Source organism: Glandiceps talaboti, chromosome 18 (assembly GCF_964340395.1).
Source record: "Glandiceps talaboti chromosome 18, keGlaTala1.1, whole genome shotgun sequence".
In the NCBI taxonomy this organism is placed as follows: domain Eukaryota; kingdom Metazoa; phylum Hemichordata; class Enteropneusta; family Spengelidae; genus Glandiceps; species Glandiceps talaboti.
In genome coordinates, this window is record NC_135566.1 from 11,542,120 (window position 1) to 11,560,425 (window position 18,306).

Consider the following 18,306-nt stretch of genomic DNA (forward strand, 5'->3'; position numbering starts at 1 on the left):
GGCTACAGACCATACACAGATCGAGTGTAATTTTTGTTAAACATACCGCTGTAGTAGACATTGGTAAAATCTGGATTTCTCTATCCATTTTTACAGAGGTTCCTCCTACCATTTTGATATCAATTTGTGAAAAAAATATGTAACTTTTAATATTTCTTCTCACGCTATACAAACTAGAATACCAGTAGAGGAAATACAGAGACCTTGCAGAGCTATAAGTAATAACCTCAAAACAATTCACTTTGAAATGAGAGTTATTCATTTGATGGTGGTGTCACATAGTAAAGAATACATCTAAACAGTTCAAACCCTATTCAGAAAAGAAACCTTGTCGGTCTTTTGTGCATTACCTGTATTGTACCACCTCATTATGCATGCTTGACTTGATAGAGTGGAACCAGACCATTGGAATTTTCATTCAAGATTTCAATAGTGACCAGGTTGTAGATGTAACCGTATCATTATTATGCTAAAGAGAGAGAGAGTAGATCTATTTACATCAGAACTAAACAAAAACATTCTGGAACTTGTGATAAAGTTAAAACAAAGTAAAATAGTGATGTTCTAGAGATTTTTTATGACCTTAGTAGGCTACTCGGTCACTTACATGTATGGAATAAGGTGTAGTTCATTTACACAGTTTAGATTGATTTATGCTTGCAGTGGTTTCTCTGCAGTTTGAAAACTCACAACAGGCAAAAAGACTACAATTTGTTTAATTCATTACCTTCATCATTCGTACTGAACAAGACGAGGAATTTGTGCGGATACCTCTTGTTATATCAGAATGACAATTTTATGAACACTCTTCTTCAAGTTCAAGTCATTTCTGATCAGTCATTTGCCTTAAATGTAATTAAAGTCACAAAACCTGAAGCAAAATGATATCTGGCTTTGAAACAAATATCTTACCAACAGTGCTACATTTTAGGGTCTGGCCAGATAAAAATCGAACTAACATAACATGGCTACTGCACTTGGTTGACAAATATCTGTGTTGGTAAGATTTTTGTTGAGCCAGACAATAAAATGGAACAGTGTTAGGGACGATCACACAATGTCACACATAGTGAAACAAGCTCAATATAAAGCAAACATAGTTTGTTTAGAGGGAGGGGGGTCTGACATCAATGCGATTGCTGAACTTCATTTTCGCAAGTTTCAAAAACTTTCATGCCTTCAATGATAAAAGCTTCTGTATTTACTAGTTAGATATTGATAAGTTGATAAAAATGTGCTTCTTATGTGAGATACAATACTAGGTTTATGATAGTATTTTGATATGTTAACAGGTTCATAAGGTTGGGACTTCATGTTCACCATCATGGTGTACAGCTTATAAATGTGTGATATCACACTTGTGAACGTTCTTTTTGAGGGAGGGGTTTTTGTCCTAAATGAACAATGTTCGTTTATTGAACTTGTGCGACATTGTGCGATGGTCCCTTAGTAAGATTTATTTGTGGCCAGACAACATTTTGTAAAATGTAAGGGTTGGTAAATGGTTTTGTGATGATTGATATTATAGATAGAATCTCAAAAACAAACACTTCATGACAAAACTATTTCTGGGTGAAGGTTTGATAAAGTCACAGATAAGTTTCTGGTTACATTGTGAAACCTTTGAAGTGGAAGATTATGAAACATCAACCCATGTAATCCAATACATTAATTACTAATGTATGATTGTGACTATAAACTATTAATAATATAATATATGATGTAACTCTTGAAACGTCAGCCTTTAGGCCAACAGAGAGAAGGGAAAATTTTATAAAATTAACTTCGTTTTCTTTACTATGAATATTATAATTTGGGGTTGGGAATTTTCGTAAAACGGCTCAGGTTCTCAGTTTGATGCACTATGTTCTTAGTTTTAAGTTTCTTAGGCAAATACACTGAAAACATCATGAAACATTCTAAGTTTTGGCAAAATGTGACGTAAAATGATTATTTGACCTGAACAGACATGCAGTATGAGTGATATGAAACTGCGATATAAAGTTACATTCTTTCCAAATAGAGATGGCTATGCCTACGAGCTGCGAATTTGATACCACAGTGCAGATAAAATTCAATTATACATGGTCACTTTCATGTAATTACCAATAATGTACATACTTTTCATAATCTAGTCATAATTGAGATACTCCATACATATACATACTGTAAATCTGATACATTTGAAATATGTCATTCCGCAACCAAATGATTGTTCAACCTTTGACCCTTGACCCTTCAACTCTACCAGTCAAGCCTCTAATGTGTAACTTTGTCTTTATTTAGAAATCAAAAGTTATTTAGCATGGGTTTTTTTATTTAATGTTTATGTCTGTCTTTCTGTAGTGTTATTGCACTTTATTGATTTACTTTCAAGGTTTCCTCAATCTCTTGTAATGGTTTTTCATTAATTAATTGACATAAATTTACTATTTAATGAGGTTTTTTTCATTATATATTAATTAACAGCGTATACTTTTGGTTCTTCTGTAAATTTTATTACAAACTTATACATTTTTACTGATAATGGTTTCTTTTCTCTTTTTCGTTTCATTTATCATTTTCATTGTAATATGTCATTTTGTTTTCACTTCTTGTTGTCATTGTCTTCCAACAATGTGATAATTAATCATTGTCATATATCTGATAAAATTGTCGCCACAAATGACATTATGAATGCATGGATCAAAATTTAACAATAATCTAATAAATCATACTTATATGAAATTGTAATATATATATATGTATATATATCGTAACCATCATATTTTCATATTGATTGATTGATGGTTGGGAATGTTGGTACATTTGGCGTTCTGCTGCCATTTATTCCAAATCTGGTAACATGTCTGTCTCATTTATGCCCTGAACATGTCATTTGACTGTTCACTGGTTGTCACAATATCTGCTGCAACATACACCATTCTGTGTACTGCAACATTAACTGCAACATTCTTACACTTCATTACTCAATTGTCACATTCAATACACATTTTAATAATGTGTAACTTTGCTGTTGGTGTCGACATGCTGTTGACGCAATGCTTATGGCTATAAACCAACACATTGATGGTACATTTCTGTATACTGTTATTATGCTACATTGATTGCAACATTGCTACGCTTTAATATATATATGTACATGCATGATGGTGGATTCATGGCGTACAAATTTGCTAACACATGTACTGCTGCTTTGTTAAAATCATACATGATGGCTGGTGCTTTTAATACAATACTAACTCAATGTCTGTCGTCTCTGTTACCTCACGACTAAATTTTACCGCATGTAAAACCATTGTTATCTGTGAACCCATTGTACCCAAACTGGTCAACTCTGTCTATCATAAAACATCACCAATTTTAGGATGACTACATGAAAGCTATAAGGGGAGCTAGAATTTCATCTGATACCTCACCAATGGAGACTACTCCATCTACTGCAACAAACAAAGACCTTACAACAATGGATCTCCTCATGGACTTTGATCCGGTCTTCTCAGGCAGTAAAGCTACACTTAAGAAGATAAACACACCAAGACCGACAACAACAACGACGACGACGACGACAACAACAACAACAACAGGAACAAGAGGTGGTTGGGTTGGATTTGACTCCTTCCAAAGTGACGACAAAGATACACCAGGAACTGCAATCAAGGACCAAAAGTCTGGATTTACTGGTGCCTTTGAAGACATAGACTTTCTTGGACAAATCAACCAAATTGACGAAATGTTAAAAGCAGGTCGGACTAAACCAACACAAGGCTCCACTGATCCCTTTTCTGTATCAGAACTAGATCCGTTTGCATCATCAGCAACGACTACCGATCCATTTACATCGTCAACAAAAAATACAGACCCTTTCTCTGTATCAACTCAAAGTAAAAATCCTTTTGAGACATCAAGGAAAAGTGGCAGTCCCTTCGTGTCGTCACCCATGGGTGTAGATCTGATTTCACAAGTTACAAAGAAGGTAACATTCACTTTTTAGTGGATGTTTGTCACATTAGTCATCGTATGTGTTAAGTCAGCCAATAGATGAAATCAATATTAACAATTTTCCATTGATAGTAATTTTGATTCTGTCGAAACCACCTGCATTGTTTCAAAGTCAGATCAACTTTTTGCATATATTCAGTAAAAATGTATTCATTTTTGTACAGCAAAAAACAGAGACCCATCTCTTTATATTTCCCCTGAAATTTTTGGTCACTTGTTCATGCAAACAAAAGTAGTTTATAGTTATTGGTAAGGAGTCCTTGGGTATTTCTTTGACAGGAAAAAGAAGACCAGAGGAAATCAAGCAGTGGTGGCGGCCCCTTTGATGATGTCGACTGGTTAGGAGAAATTGAACAAGTAGAGAGAAAATGGCATGGTGGTACTTCTGATGTTGAAGTGGTAGTTACAGAGGAAAAGGTAACCAGAAACCAACTCATAATTTACAGTTGACAGACCATCTCATTTCACAAGTCATTGGCAGAGGTCCATCCAATTTAGATGTCACATGTTGACTTCCTTTAGAAATGTCACATCTGGACTTCATTAGAAATGTCACATAGGGCTTCCCTACAAAGTCACATAGGAGCTTCCATATAGTAAGACACATAGGGCCTTCCAATGAAATATCACATATGGGCTTCCATTGAATTCATATAATACTTGTTGGCCCTCTACTAAAGTTAAATGTTGACTATGGGCCACCATAGAAATTACATAAACATGGAGACATGTTGGCCAAACCTGTGCATACATGTAGATGTCCACTTTAGTATTACAATATCACTAGCTGGATCTTGCCTATTATGGGCCACCATAGAATTCGCATTTAGATGTCCCCAGTAGGCCACCACTGACTTCAAACGACACTCACACATATATGATACATTTATACCATGCACATGTGCTGTACAAAATCTAATTTTCGGCATACACTCATCATGACCTATACTCATGGTCCTACAAGATCTTGTACATTCGTAAATTGTTCATCTTGTTACTTTGTTGAGAATACAATATATGTGTGTACTTACTTGTACATGTACTTGGCCTTGTCAGTTAGTGATCACAATTTAACTACCTGATTGCCATCCAAGTTTGGTTGGCAAATAACTATCTTGCCAGTGCCAGGTAAGGCTTGTACCAATGCCATGAACATTCCACCTGTTTTATTTCTTTTCTATGTATTGATACAACTAGGCATGTCATATGATATCCATATGTTTTGTTAAAGGTCATACACTGATATTAACAGTATACTGGTGTATAGTTTTATTTAAGTATTTTCACTTGAGTAAAAAAACTTAAAAACTCAGCCTGTGCCACATTTATAACTTGAAAAGTGGTTTCTACTGATAACCCAACATTTCACTGAAGATATACTAATATTAATAATGACCAGGAATATCATTATATTATTTACTATACTAGCATTGAATTAACTAACAATTTCCATACCCTATAAGTAATTCATACTATTAATATAGGGTAATTATAAGGGTATACTGATATCCACATTTACACTAGTATCCCAAATTATGAAAGTTTGAGCATTCCTGTGTTAATTTATAGCATAACAAATAAAGGGTAATAGTGTATATCAAACTATACATTAAAATATATAGAGCAATTTAATTATAATGACATAAGAACGAGTTCAGTAAGATATCATTAACTACATTGTAAAGAAAGAGAGAGAGAGAGCGAGTGCAGTACATTAGGTAAACTGTAAACTGTACTGTCCTTCGATATGTTTATCGGGTTGTTAAAATTTTGTAATAAATAGTTCTTGTATCACCTAGCGATAATGCCAGCAAATGGACAATTTGAACCTGTCGACCTGAACAGGTGAAACATTACTCGTGAGTTATTACTGTAAAGTGTAAAGTTAATCAGAATTTTATTTTTGAGTAGTGTAGAATCAGGATCTAAGAAAACATCAATTTTGATTTGACATTTATGTGTAATATTAAAGTACATTAAAATGTAAGTCATAAAATTTGATCCTTTTAAAGTGGGATCAAATCTTTTTAAATCCACAAGTGATTTCGAGGAGAATGTTATAATTTGATATATGGTATGTGTTTGCATGAATGTAGCCAACTTTTCTTTCCAATGAGCAGCCCATTGTTACCAGAAGGAAAGAGGAACGAAAGTCGAGCCAGAAAAGAATGGGTTTTTATAGTCTTGAACCTCCTGCTGTATCTAGCAGTAGAGAAGAGAAAGCCGCTGCAGATTACGACGTGTTTGCTTCATTTATGGGAGAGATAGAACACGTAGAAAAGATGTGGAAGGGTCAAGATTTAATGTCTACTGAAGACCAGGTAAAAGTGAACAAACAAAGTCATTTGTCGGCGGCTTAAAATGGCAGCGTAGTGCTCAAACGTAGAAGATAAACCACACAAGAAATGCAATACTAACATCATCCAGCAATGTAAACTTCATGTATGATAACATAGACTTCATAATTCAATGATAACATGTATTTCATAAATGGTAACAAACTCCATAACCTTACAGTGGTCATATGGATGAGGATTGGGTATTTATTGTGGATTTTTAATTTATAAAACTATTTTATCGTGGCTTCCTACTTGAAAAAATCAATGTGATACAACATGTTTTAAGTCCTTGCTTGTAACTCAATAAATTGCAAAACACTAATAAATGTGTGAAATGTTTGTTTTTGTATTTACAATAACAAACATTTTACATACTATTTTTTAGCTTTTTGCAATGTATTGAGTTACAAATACAGACTTGGTCAATGTTGTTTCACATTGATTTCTCAAGTAGGAATCCATGATAAAATTGTTATATAAATTAAAAATCAAAAATATTAAATACCCAATCCTCATCCATATGGCCACTTTTAACATAAACTTCATAAACAATAACATAGACTTCATAACAAAAAACAAACTTCATTAATAAAAAAGTGGACTTCATAAATGATATGTTAATTTCATGTAAATTTGCACATAAGTCACATAGAAATCATTAAAGACGTAGTAAATGCATTGTAGACGTAGTGTAGTTATGATGCACATAGATATTACATTACTTCAGCTGTATGTGCAAATAATTCAGAGCTGAATAAAGCATTTTCGTTTCTATGAATTGCATTTTTCCATGGCATGTATATTTCCTGTTTTCTAGGATTTCTCTTTCTTAGTTTGAAATGTATGATTCAAGTGGAAGTATTTTTCACAAATGTTTGTCAAATGTCCTAGCTTGAGAGATGGGTTACTGTGAAACATTCCTTACAGCTGAAATACAGCTTCTAGTGTTCCACCATGTTTAAAGGCCCGGATTTCAATCCCAGGTTCTCGCATGAGTTTTATCTTATCAGTAGAGCCATAAGGATTACATAGGATTATTCTTTTGTGCTAGACCAACTTTTTCTATTGGTTTGTCAGTGTTTTTCACACCAAAACTTTAATTCTTCTAAATGGGCCTTTTTAGCTGATATAGAGTGACTACTACTATGTGTTTGTGGTATTGTTTTATTAAGGGCAAAACTTGGATTTTGATACAGTATAAGGGCTTTTTTGTAAAGGTGAAACAAAAGTTCATTGTTTGGGAAAACCAAAGTATTGTTTCGATGTATGATATATGGTTAGTAATGGAAACAAAGTCTGTATTCATGATTACATAAATGTTGTAAAGTTCACAGGTTGTGAATCTCTCATAAATCAAAACTTGTATGAGTGTGTGTTGACTTCGGTGCTACTGTTTTGATGTTTAGTCAGTTAGTTAATATATAAATCAAAGCTTACATGTATATGTATGGCTATTGACTTTGGTGCTACTGTTTTGATAATATGTTTAGTTAATCAGTTATAAATCAAAACTTGTAGAAATCTATATTGACTTAAATTTGTTGCTACTGTTTTGATGTTATGTTTAGTTAGTTGTAAATCAAAACTTGTATAAATCTGTATTTTGACTTGCATGCTACTGTTGTAATGTATGTTTAGTCATTTAGTCAGTCAGTTATAAATTAAAACTTGAGTATTTAGTGTCACAGTTGGACATTTCATCAATGCTTACAAATTGACACTTCCACTTCAATACTGCACTGTTGTACATTCTGTGGGTTGACAGAAATATCTGTACTTTAATGACATTGATCAGTAAGAACACTGTTGTTATTTTTCTAATGTAACATTTAGTTAGTCAGTTACAAATCAAAACTTCGATCTTTTGGTATTTTACTACTACTACTGTTGTATTTTTTATGTCAGTTACAAATGAAAACTGTTGTTGTTTATAACCAGTGTTATACATTGTATGGCTCGGTAAATATCAATACTTCATTGACACCAGCAAGGACTCTGTTAGCTCTGTTGTAATATACAGGGTGTGATTAGTTAACATTATAGGCAATCTTTGGTGCTTCTATTGTACGTTTCATTGTCAGTTACAGATGAAAACCTCCATGTTTGAGTAGACATTTATATATGGCTTGGTAGAATTCTATACTTCTGTGTTATTAGGACTCTGTTGTTATCGGTACTCTGTTCTAATTTCTTGTATGTGGGCTGAATCAGTTCAGAAAACAATACTTCATTACACTGTTGCACATTTAATGGTTTGTTAAAAATCAGAACTTCAGTGATATTTGTCAAGACTTTAGTGATATTGTTGATGTTATGCCTGTAAATCTAGTCACTGGTAGGCAAAGTATTTCATCAGTGAAATCACTCTTGTGTAAGTTACCCGTTAATCCACTTGGTAAGTCAAACCTGCATGAAATTAATTTCTGATACACTGCTGTAGTGAACACGTGTATACCTTAGTGAAGGACTGAATAAAAAATGATGCAATCTGTGATTAATTAACACATGCAAAAGGCGAACCAAAGTGATGCTTACCTAGCTGTTATTTCCTGCAGACCACACTGTAACTTTCTTTAGAGTAACCTGCATCTAGTACAGTTGTGATGTTTTCTATTCCACAAGGTTTATCCTTGGTCCAGTGTAATGCATCTTTCTAATGACCTATCAATATCAGTACTTTCCCATTCCTTAGAGGTGTGTTCACTACTTTATATGAACCCCCAACCCCAAATATTGTTAAACAATCATATATTTTGCCATTGCTAGACATGCAATAGTAATTACTCAAGGACACCCTCCTCCAAAATATTCCTCAAATGAGACTATTTTATAACATTGCTCTGTGCACCCCTCCTTCAATCCCTTATTTCAACCCCCCTACCACCTACCACTTAGTGTGTCCATGGAGTAGCACTTTCTTATTTGCCATAGTTGATCATTATCTTAAATTTGATGCCAGTGCCTTGAGATAGATATAGACACATGTAATTATATGTAAACAAGTTTGTGAGATGATGACACTTGTTACTACACATATATCCCCACTCCAAGGTTTTGACTTCAAGGATGATAATTTAGCCATAATCTTTGTATTTCAAGTTTTAATATGTCATGTAGTATTGCTGTAAGCTAACCTACTATATGGTGAATTATCACAGTACGCTGTCTAGACGTTTTAAAATAATCCATGGTTTTTCTGTACTTTCAAGAAGTGAAACAGAACTTGCTTATCATCAAAGTGTGGGAACAGACAATGCAAGGTTGTTTCTCATCCCCAAGCAATGTGTAAACTGAAATGTGATGTTGTGATTTAGTGTAATGGGAATTCCCACAATTTGTATGGCCTTCACTGAAGATATAGTGTGTAATTTGCTACACACTGTGGCCATGAGTACAATTACTACCAATGATGTGAACACTAGTAGTGGTTGCTCAATTGTATAATTATTATCATCATCATCTCCATCACTGCCACCATCAAAAAAAGATGTCTCCATCACCCTCACTGTCATCGTCGTCGTCGTCGCCGTCGTCGTCGCCATCGTCATCATCATCATCATCATCATCATCATCACCACCACCACCACCACCACCATCATCACCACCACCACCACCACCACCACCACCTCCACCAACAACAACAACATCAACAAGAACAACAACAACTACAACAACAACAACAACTACAACAAAAATGTCCCTACATCACTGTCATCCTCATTATCATTGAAAATGTCTGCCACATTTCCACCACCACCACCACCACCACCATCATATAAACATTGCCAATATCTATTTTATAACACAACTGCAGTTATGACAAATCTGTAGTAACATCAATTGTAGGACTAGCAAGTAAATGAAATCTGTTATCAATATCACACTATCAGTTCTATTTCGATGCAAAGTACACAATGTAGATAATGATGGTGTCTCATCACACTGAAGAACTGTGCATCAAATGTATGGCATAATACAAAGTGACAGGCAGTGTTGAAATGAATATATCTATGAAAGCGCTTTCTAAAACAAAACCAGAGATGCAATGTAAGAGATAAGTACGAGTTCAATATTATATGACAAGAACTAGCTCTCAATGAGGTTGGATTTAAAACCTTTTTATGTCGCTCTAAAAATTATCAGCCATATGGCTAGCTTATCTTTCCATGACAATGGATCACTCCTATGCAAGTTGTCATCAAGTTATTAGAAAACTAATTAATATTAATTATGTGTGACTGTGAGTCATACATGGCTTTGATAATTGGTAATTTCATGCATGATTTGGCATTACATGCAATTAAGCCAATTACTCACTATAAAGCTGACATTAAAACTACTCTACATATACTTATAGTATACTGTTATAATTATACATAGTACACATACTGTAGTAGACTGTATTTTTACTGAGATGTTGCGATGTACTGCAGTATGATATACTGTACTTCAGCTGTGATGTTCTGTACTGTACAGCAAATTGTAATTTTCCAAAATACCTTGATATACTTGAGCCAACCATGCAGTACTATATTGGGTTAATGTTTCATTATTAACTGTGCTGTGATCTTCAATACTGTTGTGGTCATTGGTCTGTACTTTTCCATATTTCGCTTTACTGTATTTATGTATACCGGGGTATACTGTTCTCTTCTATTCTACTTTGTACACACTGTACTGTTTCTGTCATTCTTTGCAATGAACAGTACTATATTTATATTGTGCAGTATATCCTGTACTGTACTTAGCCTGGATTCTTCAGTGTACAGTGTACTGTGCTATTTTGTGCTGTACCGTACTACCCTGTAGTGTTTGCTGCTCTGCTGCACTACTCCAAACTGTTACATACATTTAGTGATATGTTATACATAGTGGAGTAGCATGTGAGGTTGATATCATTGTCTCATGTCTGTCAGACTGTCTGACCTAATGAATTAATTACTACCTGATTAGAATCATGTACACTTGACAGAGTCTTGTCATAATTAGGTTAGTTGTGGTATCTTTTAAATTGTATATAAGGTGATTCCATCTTTTTGATTGATAATACTATTATGATATCAACAATCCTCAATTAACATCTGTTGTCTTGTAAAACAAGTATGTGTTGAGCAGATTTTATCTTATTGTAGGTTGTATAAAATTTCTGAAAGTGTATATTTGTTTATGATGAATATATGTAAAGTTAACTGTCTGTGAGTTTATGCAGTGTCCCTTGTTAGTTGCTATCGCAACTTCTGCAAAATATTTGTTTTGTTTGTCCAAGATATACATTGGTGCAGTTTCTCACAAGTGAATGTGTATGTATACTGGTAATTAGTGGCAGCTCAAGTTAGCTTTGTTTAGTAGTCTATATATATAGTGTTAAGTGTAGCTTGTCTCAGTCTATGTATAGTAGTATGGCTGGCTTGTCTTAGTCTATTTTGAGTCAAACATCTCCAAGTCTATTATATATAGTGTTAAGTTTGTCTCTGTCTGTGGTGAGTCTAGCTTGTGTTCAGTCTATATATAGTGTTAAAGTGTAGCTTGTCTTGGGGTCTATGTTGAGTCTAACTTGTGTCAGTCCGTAAATAGTGTTGTCAAGTTTGTCTCAGTCTATGTTGAGGCCAGCTTGTTTCAATGTATTTATATACATGTAGTGTTTCTAACTTCTCCCAGTCTGTGTATAGTGTTAAGTCTAGCTTGTGTCAGTCTGTATATATTTACAGTGTTTAGTCTAGCTTGCTCTAGGCTTTGTATGTTGTGTTGAGACTCAACATTACGCACAAAGATTGAGACAAACTAGATTCAACTTGGTGTAGTTCCCAGCCTTTTAAGTGTTGAAGGATACTTCATACATTTACAATGACATCTTGGCTGTTGTTGATATCTACTGACTTACACTGACTTAAGGCAAATAAACAGTCAGTCTGCTTATAGCTATGTATACATTACCAGGATAAGGACTATGGTATACTCTACCAACTCTCCTTTCTAGCAGTGTGATTATTTAGAAATGTAAGTGGCTTTGCACACAACCATGGTCATATGTATATATATACTTGGTGAGGCTGAAGTGTTAATGTTCCAAGGTTTCAAGATGTTGATATACTATATATGTAGTCAAGTTATTTGCATAAACTGCATGTATGTCTACCATACTTACACAGAGTGAAAAGACTGTATATGGTTCTCTAAGTGGGATTTGGTTTATATTTACTGCGCTTTGTACATCTAAAAATACCTCATGGTTGTGTTATGTAGGACAGGAGTTTTACTACTTCATGAAAGAAACATTCACTTTTGTATCAGGTTTGTGATACATCAGTAGATGCTCAGACTATAAGATAGGATCATGTCATTCTATCAGCTATCACTGACACCATGGTTTAACAGCCTGATAGGGCTGAACTGAAAAACAGGATGTATCGTACAGACTGAAAAATACTGTGAGGCTTATATTTGTAAAAAAAGCAAAAAAAAAAGCTTTCTGGCATGAAAAGTACATTCATGTACATAGTTGTAGTTGGAGGGTACTAGTATGTCTTCCATGAAGACATGTTTAAAGGCCAAGGCTTCAATCCCATGTTCTCAGATTAGTGTTATCAGTGAAGCCGTGAGGATTAGATCAGATCATTTGTTTGTTCTGGACCAAGTTTTATAAAGCTCTGTCTGACAACTGTATTTCACACCTACATTGTAAATTGTAATCCTTACTTGAACTGAGCCTTGTAATAGTAAATAGCCTGTGTATATTATAGTATGGTATCAGTATGTGTTTGCATTGCCTTGGGAAACGAGATTATAGTTGTCAATACTATGATGTGTTGAACACTTCCTATATACAATGTATGTAGAGACTCATTGTTGGCTGGGTGGAATACATTGCTATATAGACATGACATGTAAGTACATGTATTGGTTTCTAAGGAACTTGTAAGCAAGTTAACATCATTGTAAATATAGACAGATTTGTCTGTATCAACAGAATTCTGGTAACGGCTCATCTTGATAGTTAACATTTAAATGTAATCTGTGCTATATTTGTCTGTATTGATAGGACTCTGATAACAGCTCAGACAGTGAACCAGAAGATGAGGTTTCTCCTGAAAAGAAAATGAGGCATAACAGTGGAGGGGGAGGAGAAGGCGGTAACACCGGCGATGAGACAGATGGCGTAGAGGGCACAAGACAAGGCCTTGTAGCTGAAACTATGGATTTCTCTGTCATACAGGTTTGTGATTATGGGAAATTTATTCTGTGAATATCTGGATCAACGAATTACTTGATTGAAAGGTGTATTGAGGGTCAAAATTACAAAACAGACACAGTGAAATTATGTTAGTGGATTGTCATTACTGTATCTATTCGGTTCCTCCTGACAAGAAAGAAATTTGAGAATTGACTTACAGTACAATCGTCAATATTAACGAAGTTAATAATTAATAAGTTAAAGTTGTTAATTTATGTTGGGTATTACTTTATTTTTCAAACACAAAGTCAAAAAATATGTAAATACTATGATATCTGAATAATTATAAAATAATTTAAAACATATTCATTGCAGAAGTCCAGTACCTTAGACATTGAGATGTTGAAATCTAGAGCTCGGCTTCGAAAACTGGGCTCCCTAAGAGACCGAAGGAAACCAACCAGACCATCTAGCATGTTCTCGAATGCAAGTAAAAGTGAGATTGCAGAACAGTTACCAGATGCAATGTTCAGAGATTCTACAGGTGGGTACTTAAAAAAAAAACTGTCTGGATTTCATCTCATGAGGGCGCTGTCTTGCATAATTTCTTGATGTTGGTTGTCTGATGTGATCTACATGTACAAGAACCAAAGGCAAGCAGTCAAATCAAAACTCGGTCTGCACAATCAGACTTTGATATAATGTGGTGTTATTTGCCTGTTACCTCTTTGGGCAAATTTACCCGATTCTGTTACCAGAAATGGAGATCATTTAAATACATATTTTACCTGATTTCTTGTGTTGGATGCATACCAGTTTTACTTATTCTTGTAAGTTGATTCCTAACGCAAAGACTCCTTTTGTGAGATGTAAACCAAGCACATTGCAATTGATACTGTATCGTTGTGGCTTGTGCTTTTGGCTGAAGCTTTCCACTTTACCAGTGAGTTATTTTGATGATTTTGATGAGCACATGACAAAAATATAGACTTTCCAGCTCATATGTTGAATTTGTGAAACACAGAAAAGAAGCTGGTCAACAGCCAATATACATTAGCCTACCTGTAGACTCAAAAAGACAAGTGCTACTATGCTATTTGCTATCCTAACTGACATTTTGATTTTGAATTTTGCTGTTCTTTCATTGTTTACAATGATAGCTGTGTTCCACTTGTCTAGAATGGCATTCCTGTATCAACCGTCATTAGTCGAATACATAATAAGACAATTAAATCATGCCATCAGCTCACTTGTTGAATCCACAATTAGGTGTTGTCATGGAAATGCGACCACTATAATGATGTACGTCGTCTTCTATTCAAATGTACATGAATGTTTTGCACATTTTGTGTGTGGCGTGGCGGGGCATCTAGACCAGTGTGATACAGCTATCATTGTAGACAAGGAAAGGCAATGAAATTCAAAATCATGATGTCAGTTAGGATAGCAAATGGCATAGTAACGCTAGTCTTTCCAGTCTACAGTTAGGCAACTCCTATGTCTCAATACAAGATACATTTGAAGGTGCAAGTCAATTACCAACATGAGAACCCACTGAAAAAAAAGATACATACATTTCATTGGTTCAGATATGCAAACATTTCAATGCTGAAAGTATAGAGATGAACTCTAGATCAAAGAAACAGTATTCACTTACTCACAATGTGTTTTGTTAACCCAATCCAGAACCCAAGCTTCTAAAAGTTACAAAGATGGAAGACGATGATGAAGAAAAGCAAGATGAGGAGAAAGAGGTTGTAGAAAAGAAGCCAGTGGTGTGTGGAAAATTAAAGAAACTACCACGAGGGGCTACTTCACGTCCTTTCCTACTACCAGGAATGGGAGGGGGAGGGTTTCCCATCAAATCACTCAAAGTAAGTTGATGGCGATGCCAAGTCCTTTTGCACTATCAGGAATTGGAGGAGAGGGTTTCCCATAAGACAACTCAAAGTAAATTGGTGGCCACTCAAAGTCCTGCTACTGCTATTTCATCTCTGATTATTGCCACTATGCAGAAATGACAGTTATGAACAAATACAGAGATGATATCAAGTAGTAATCCCCTGTAATGATACCTGGCAACTCAGTAGCACTGAAGGTATCACTAATTTGTCAGTGTGTGTGTGTGTGTGTGTGTGTGTGTGTTTGTGTGTGTGTGTGTGTGTGTGTGTGTGTGTGTGTCCGTGTCTGTGTGTGTGTGTGTCTGTGTGTGTGCGTGCGTGCGTGCATGCGTGCGCGCATGCATGCATGTGTGTGCATGTGTGTGTGTGGATGCATGTATGCATGTGTGCGTGCGTGCATACACATGCATGTCTGTGTCTGTGTCTGTGTGTGTCTGTGTCTGTTTGCACATATTTGTTTTCATCAATGAGGTTAAATCTAAGTGCAGACAACTGAATGAATATAAAGTCAAATTATTACATATCTTCTAATCAATCATATATACTTGAATTCCAAAACTGGGTTTCAAAACCATATCAAAGACACTGAGTAAAAAAGTGTGTGACTTGTATAAATCTTTGACAATGTGTTCTCTGCTTTCAACAGAAAGTCAATCAGCCGAAAGTGCCGCCACCTGTTCCATCAGAGAGACCTAAAGACAGGAAATCTAATGAGAAGGAGAAACCCAAACAACAACTGACACCCCTGTCATCTCCAGCACATACACCTCAACCTGTGATGTTGCCTATAAAGAAAACATCATCTGTAGCTAAGAAGGAACCTCCGTCTGTAGCTAAGAAGGAACCTTCATCTGTACCCAAGAAGGAACCCCCGTCTGTAGCAAAGAGGGAACCTCCGTCTATAGCTAAGAGGGCACCTCCGCCTGTAGCTAAACGAGACTCTCCAAAGGTAAAGTAACTTGTGTTGTATACAGAAGATTGATTTGCTCGACAGAAAGTCATTCAAATGTAGAAGTTAAAAGAAATATTTAAGGGTAGCCTCCACAGCACTTTACAGTGCCTCACTTCATGTCGCCCCATCCTAAATTGCTCATCAGATGGGGTAGTCTCCACAACACTTTTGTCTCACTTGAACTTGTCCCATTCTGACCACTAGAGGGGGTAGCCTCCACAGCACTTTACAGTGCCTCACTTCAACTTATCCCATGCTAAATTGCTACCAGAGGGGGTAGTCTCCACAGCGCTTTCCAATGCCTCACTTGACCTTGTCCTATTCTAAATTGGCCACCAGAGGGGGTAGTCTGCACAACACTTTAGTGCCTCACTTCACCTTGTCACATTCTAAATTGGCTACTAGAGTGAAAAATTCCTACTTAGTTGATTCATACTATTCTTTTATTTCTATTAGAAATCTGAACCAACGCCACCACCAAAACCACTCAAGCCAATTAAGAAGACACCGTCATCTTCATTTCACAAAAAACAGGATGTTGCACCATTGTCAGAACTTGATGGTCCAGCATTTTCAAAGAAAGAACCTGAAAAGATTCTTCTCCCTCCAATGCAGCCTGAAAAAATCCTACTACCATCACTGGATGATGATAAAGCAGTCAAACCTAAGGTAGATGAGGAACAGTCTACCCCTAAAGAAACTATCGTTTTTACCCCAAAAGAAACCGAGGTGCTAAAACCACTAGAAACAGAGGAGAAGGAACAGGAGACACCATCTAAAGATGCGTTTGCTTTTGTGACGCAGGAACTTGAGAAAACAGTAAAAGAAACCACAGAAACAGAAAAAGAATCTGAGGAGGAAGAGAAAGTGAAAGATGATGCAAAGACAGAGAAGGAATTGGAGGAGGGGGACAAAGTTACAGATGTTACACAAGCAGAGAAAGAATCGGAGGAGGGGGACAAAGGTACAGGCGTTACAAAAACAGAGAAAGAATTGGAGGAGGGTGAAAAAGTGAAAGGTATTATTGAAACAGAGAAGGAATCATTGGAAGATGAGAAAGTAAAAGACGTTACAGAGACAGCGAACGATGATGATGATGATGATTGGGTGAAAATTTCTAAAGATGAAACAGAAGATGACAGCAATATTGAAGTAACTTTGATTAGTCTTGATGAGGAGGAGGATAATAAGGAGAAATTTGAAGAGGAAAACAAAGTCAAAGCTGAAGAAAAGGAACCAGAAAAAGAAGAGAAGGAACCTAAGAAAGAAGAAGAAGTACCTGAGAAAATTGTAACACTAGAAACAACCAGACTATCTAAAGACACCGAAAACAAGGACAACGCAGAACTCGATAAACTTGCCAAATACGAACAAACTAGTGAAGCTCAAAAAAGTCAGGAGTTACCGGAGAAAAGTGAAGAACCAGAACTGAACATTTTAAACAATGACTCTAATGAGAAATTTACAAATGAAGAGAAAACAAAAGAAGTGTTGATCATAGAGAAATCAACACCAAGTAGTTCTAATGAGAAGTCCAAGACTGACGGCAGCCATGAGAACAATAAAGCAGGGGATACTATAATCATTGACAAGAAACCTTTAAGTCAAGAAGCATGGGTGAGAGAGGCGAAGGTGAGTATAGATCGTAGTGAATTGTAACAGTGTGTTGTGATAGTGAGAAGTGTAGAGTAGTCCCAGCATGGGTGAGAGAGGCAAAGGTAAGTATGGATCGTAGTGGAATGTAACAGTGTGTTGTGATAGTGAGAAGTGTAGAGTAGTCCCAGCATAGGTGAGAGAGGCAAAGGTAAGTACGAATCGTAGTGAATTGTAACAGTGTGCTGCGATAATGAGAAGTGTAAAGTAGTCCCAGCATAGGTGAGAGAGGCAAAGGTAAGTACGGATCGTAGTGAATTGTAATAGTGAGTTGTGATAGCGAGAAGT

General features: G+C 35.7%; 1 protein-coding gene across 3 annotated transcripts in view; it reads left to right on the forward strand.

Moving 5' to 3' along the window:
• LOC144448943 (uncharacterized) overlaps positions 1-18,306 on the forward strand; it is a 47,593-nt gene that overhangs the window by 16,921 nt on the left and 12,366 nt on the right. For all 3 annotated transcript variants that reach the window (XM_078139324.1, XM_078139323.1, XM_078139325.1), the window contains exons 3-9: positions 4,282-4,419; positions 6,123-6,323; positions 13,381-13,554; positions 13,888-14,056; positions 15,199-15,386; positions 16,060-16,362; positions 16,822-17,997. In XM_078139324.1, the coding sequence (XP_077995450.1) occupies positions 4,282-4,419; positions 6,123-6,323; positions 13,381-13,554; positions 13,888-14,056; positions 15,199-15,386; positions 16,060-16,362; positions 16,822-17,997 (2,349 nt within the window). The remainder of the gene's footprint in view (positions 1-4,281; positions 4,420-6,122; positions 6,324-13,380; positions 13,555-13,887; positions 14,057-15,198; positions 15,387-16,059; positions 16,363-16,821; positions 17,998-18,306) is intronic.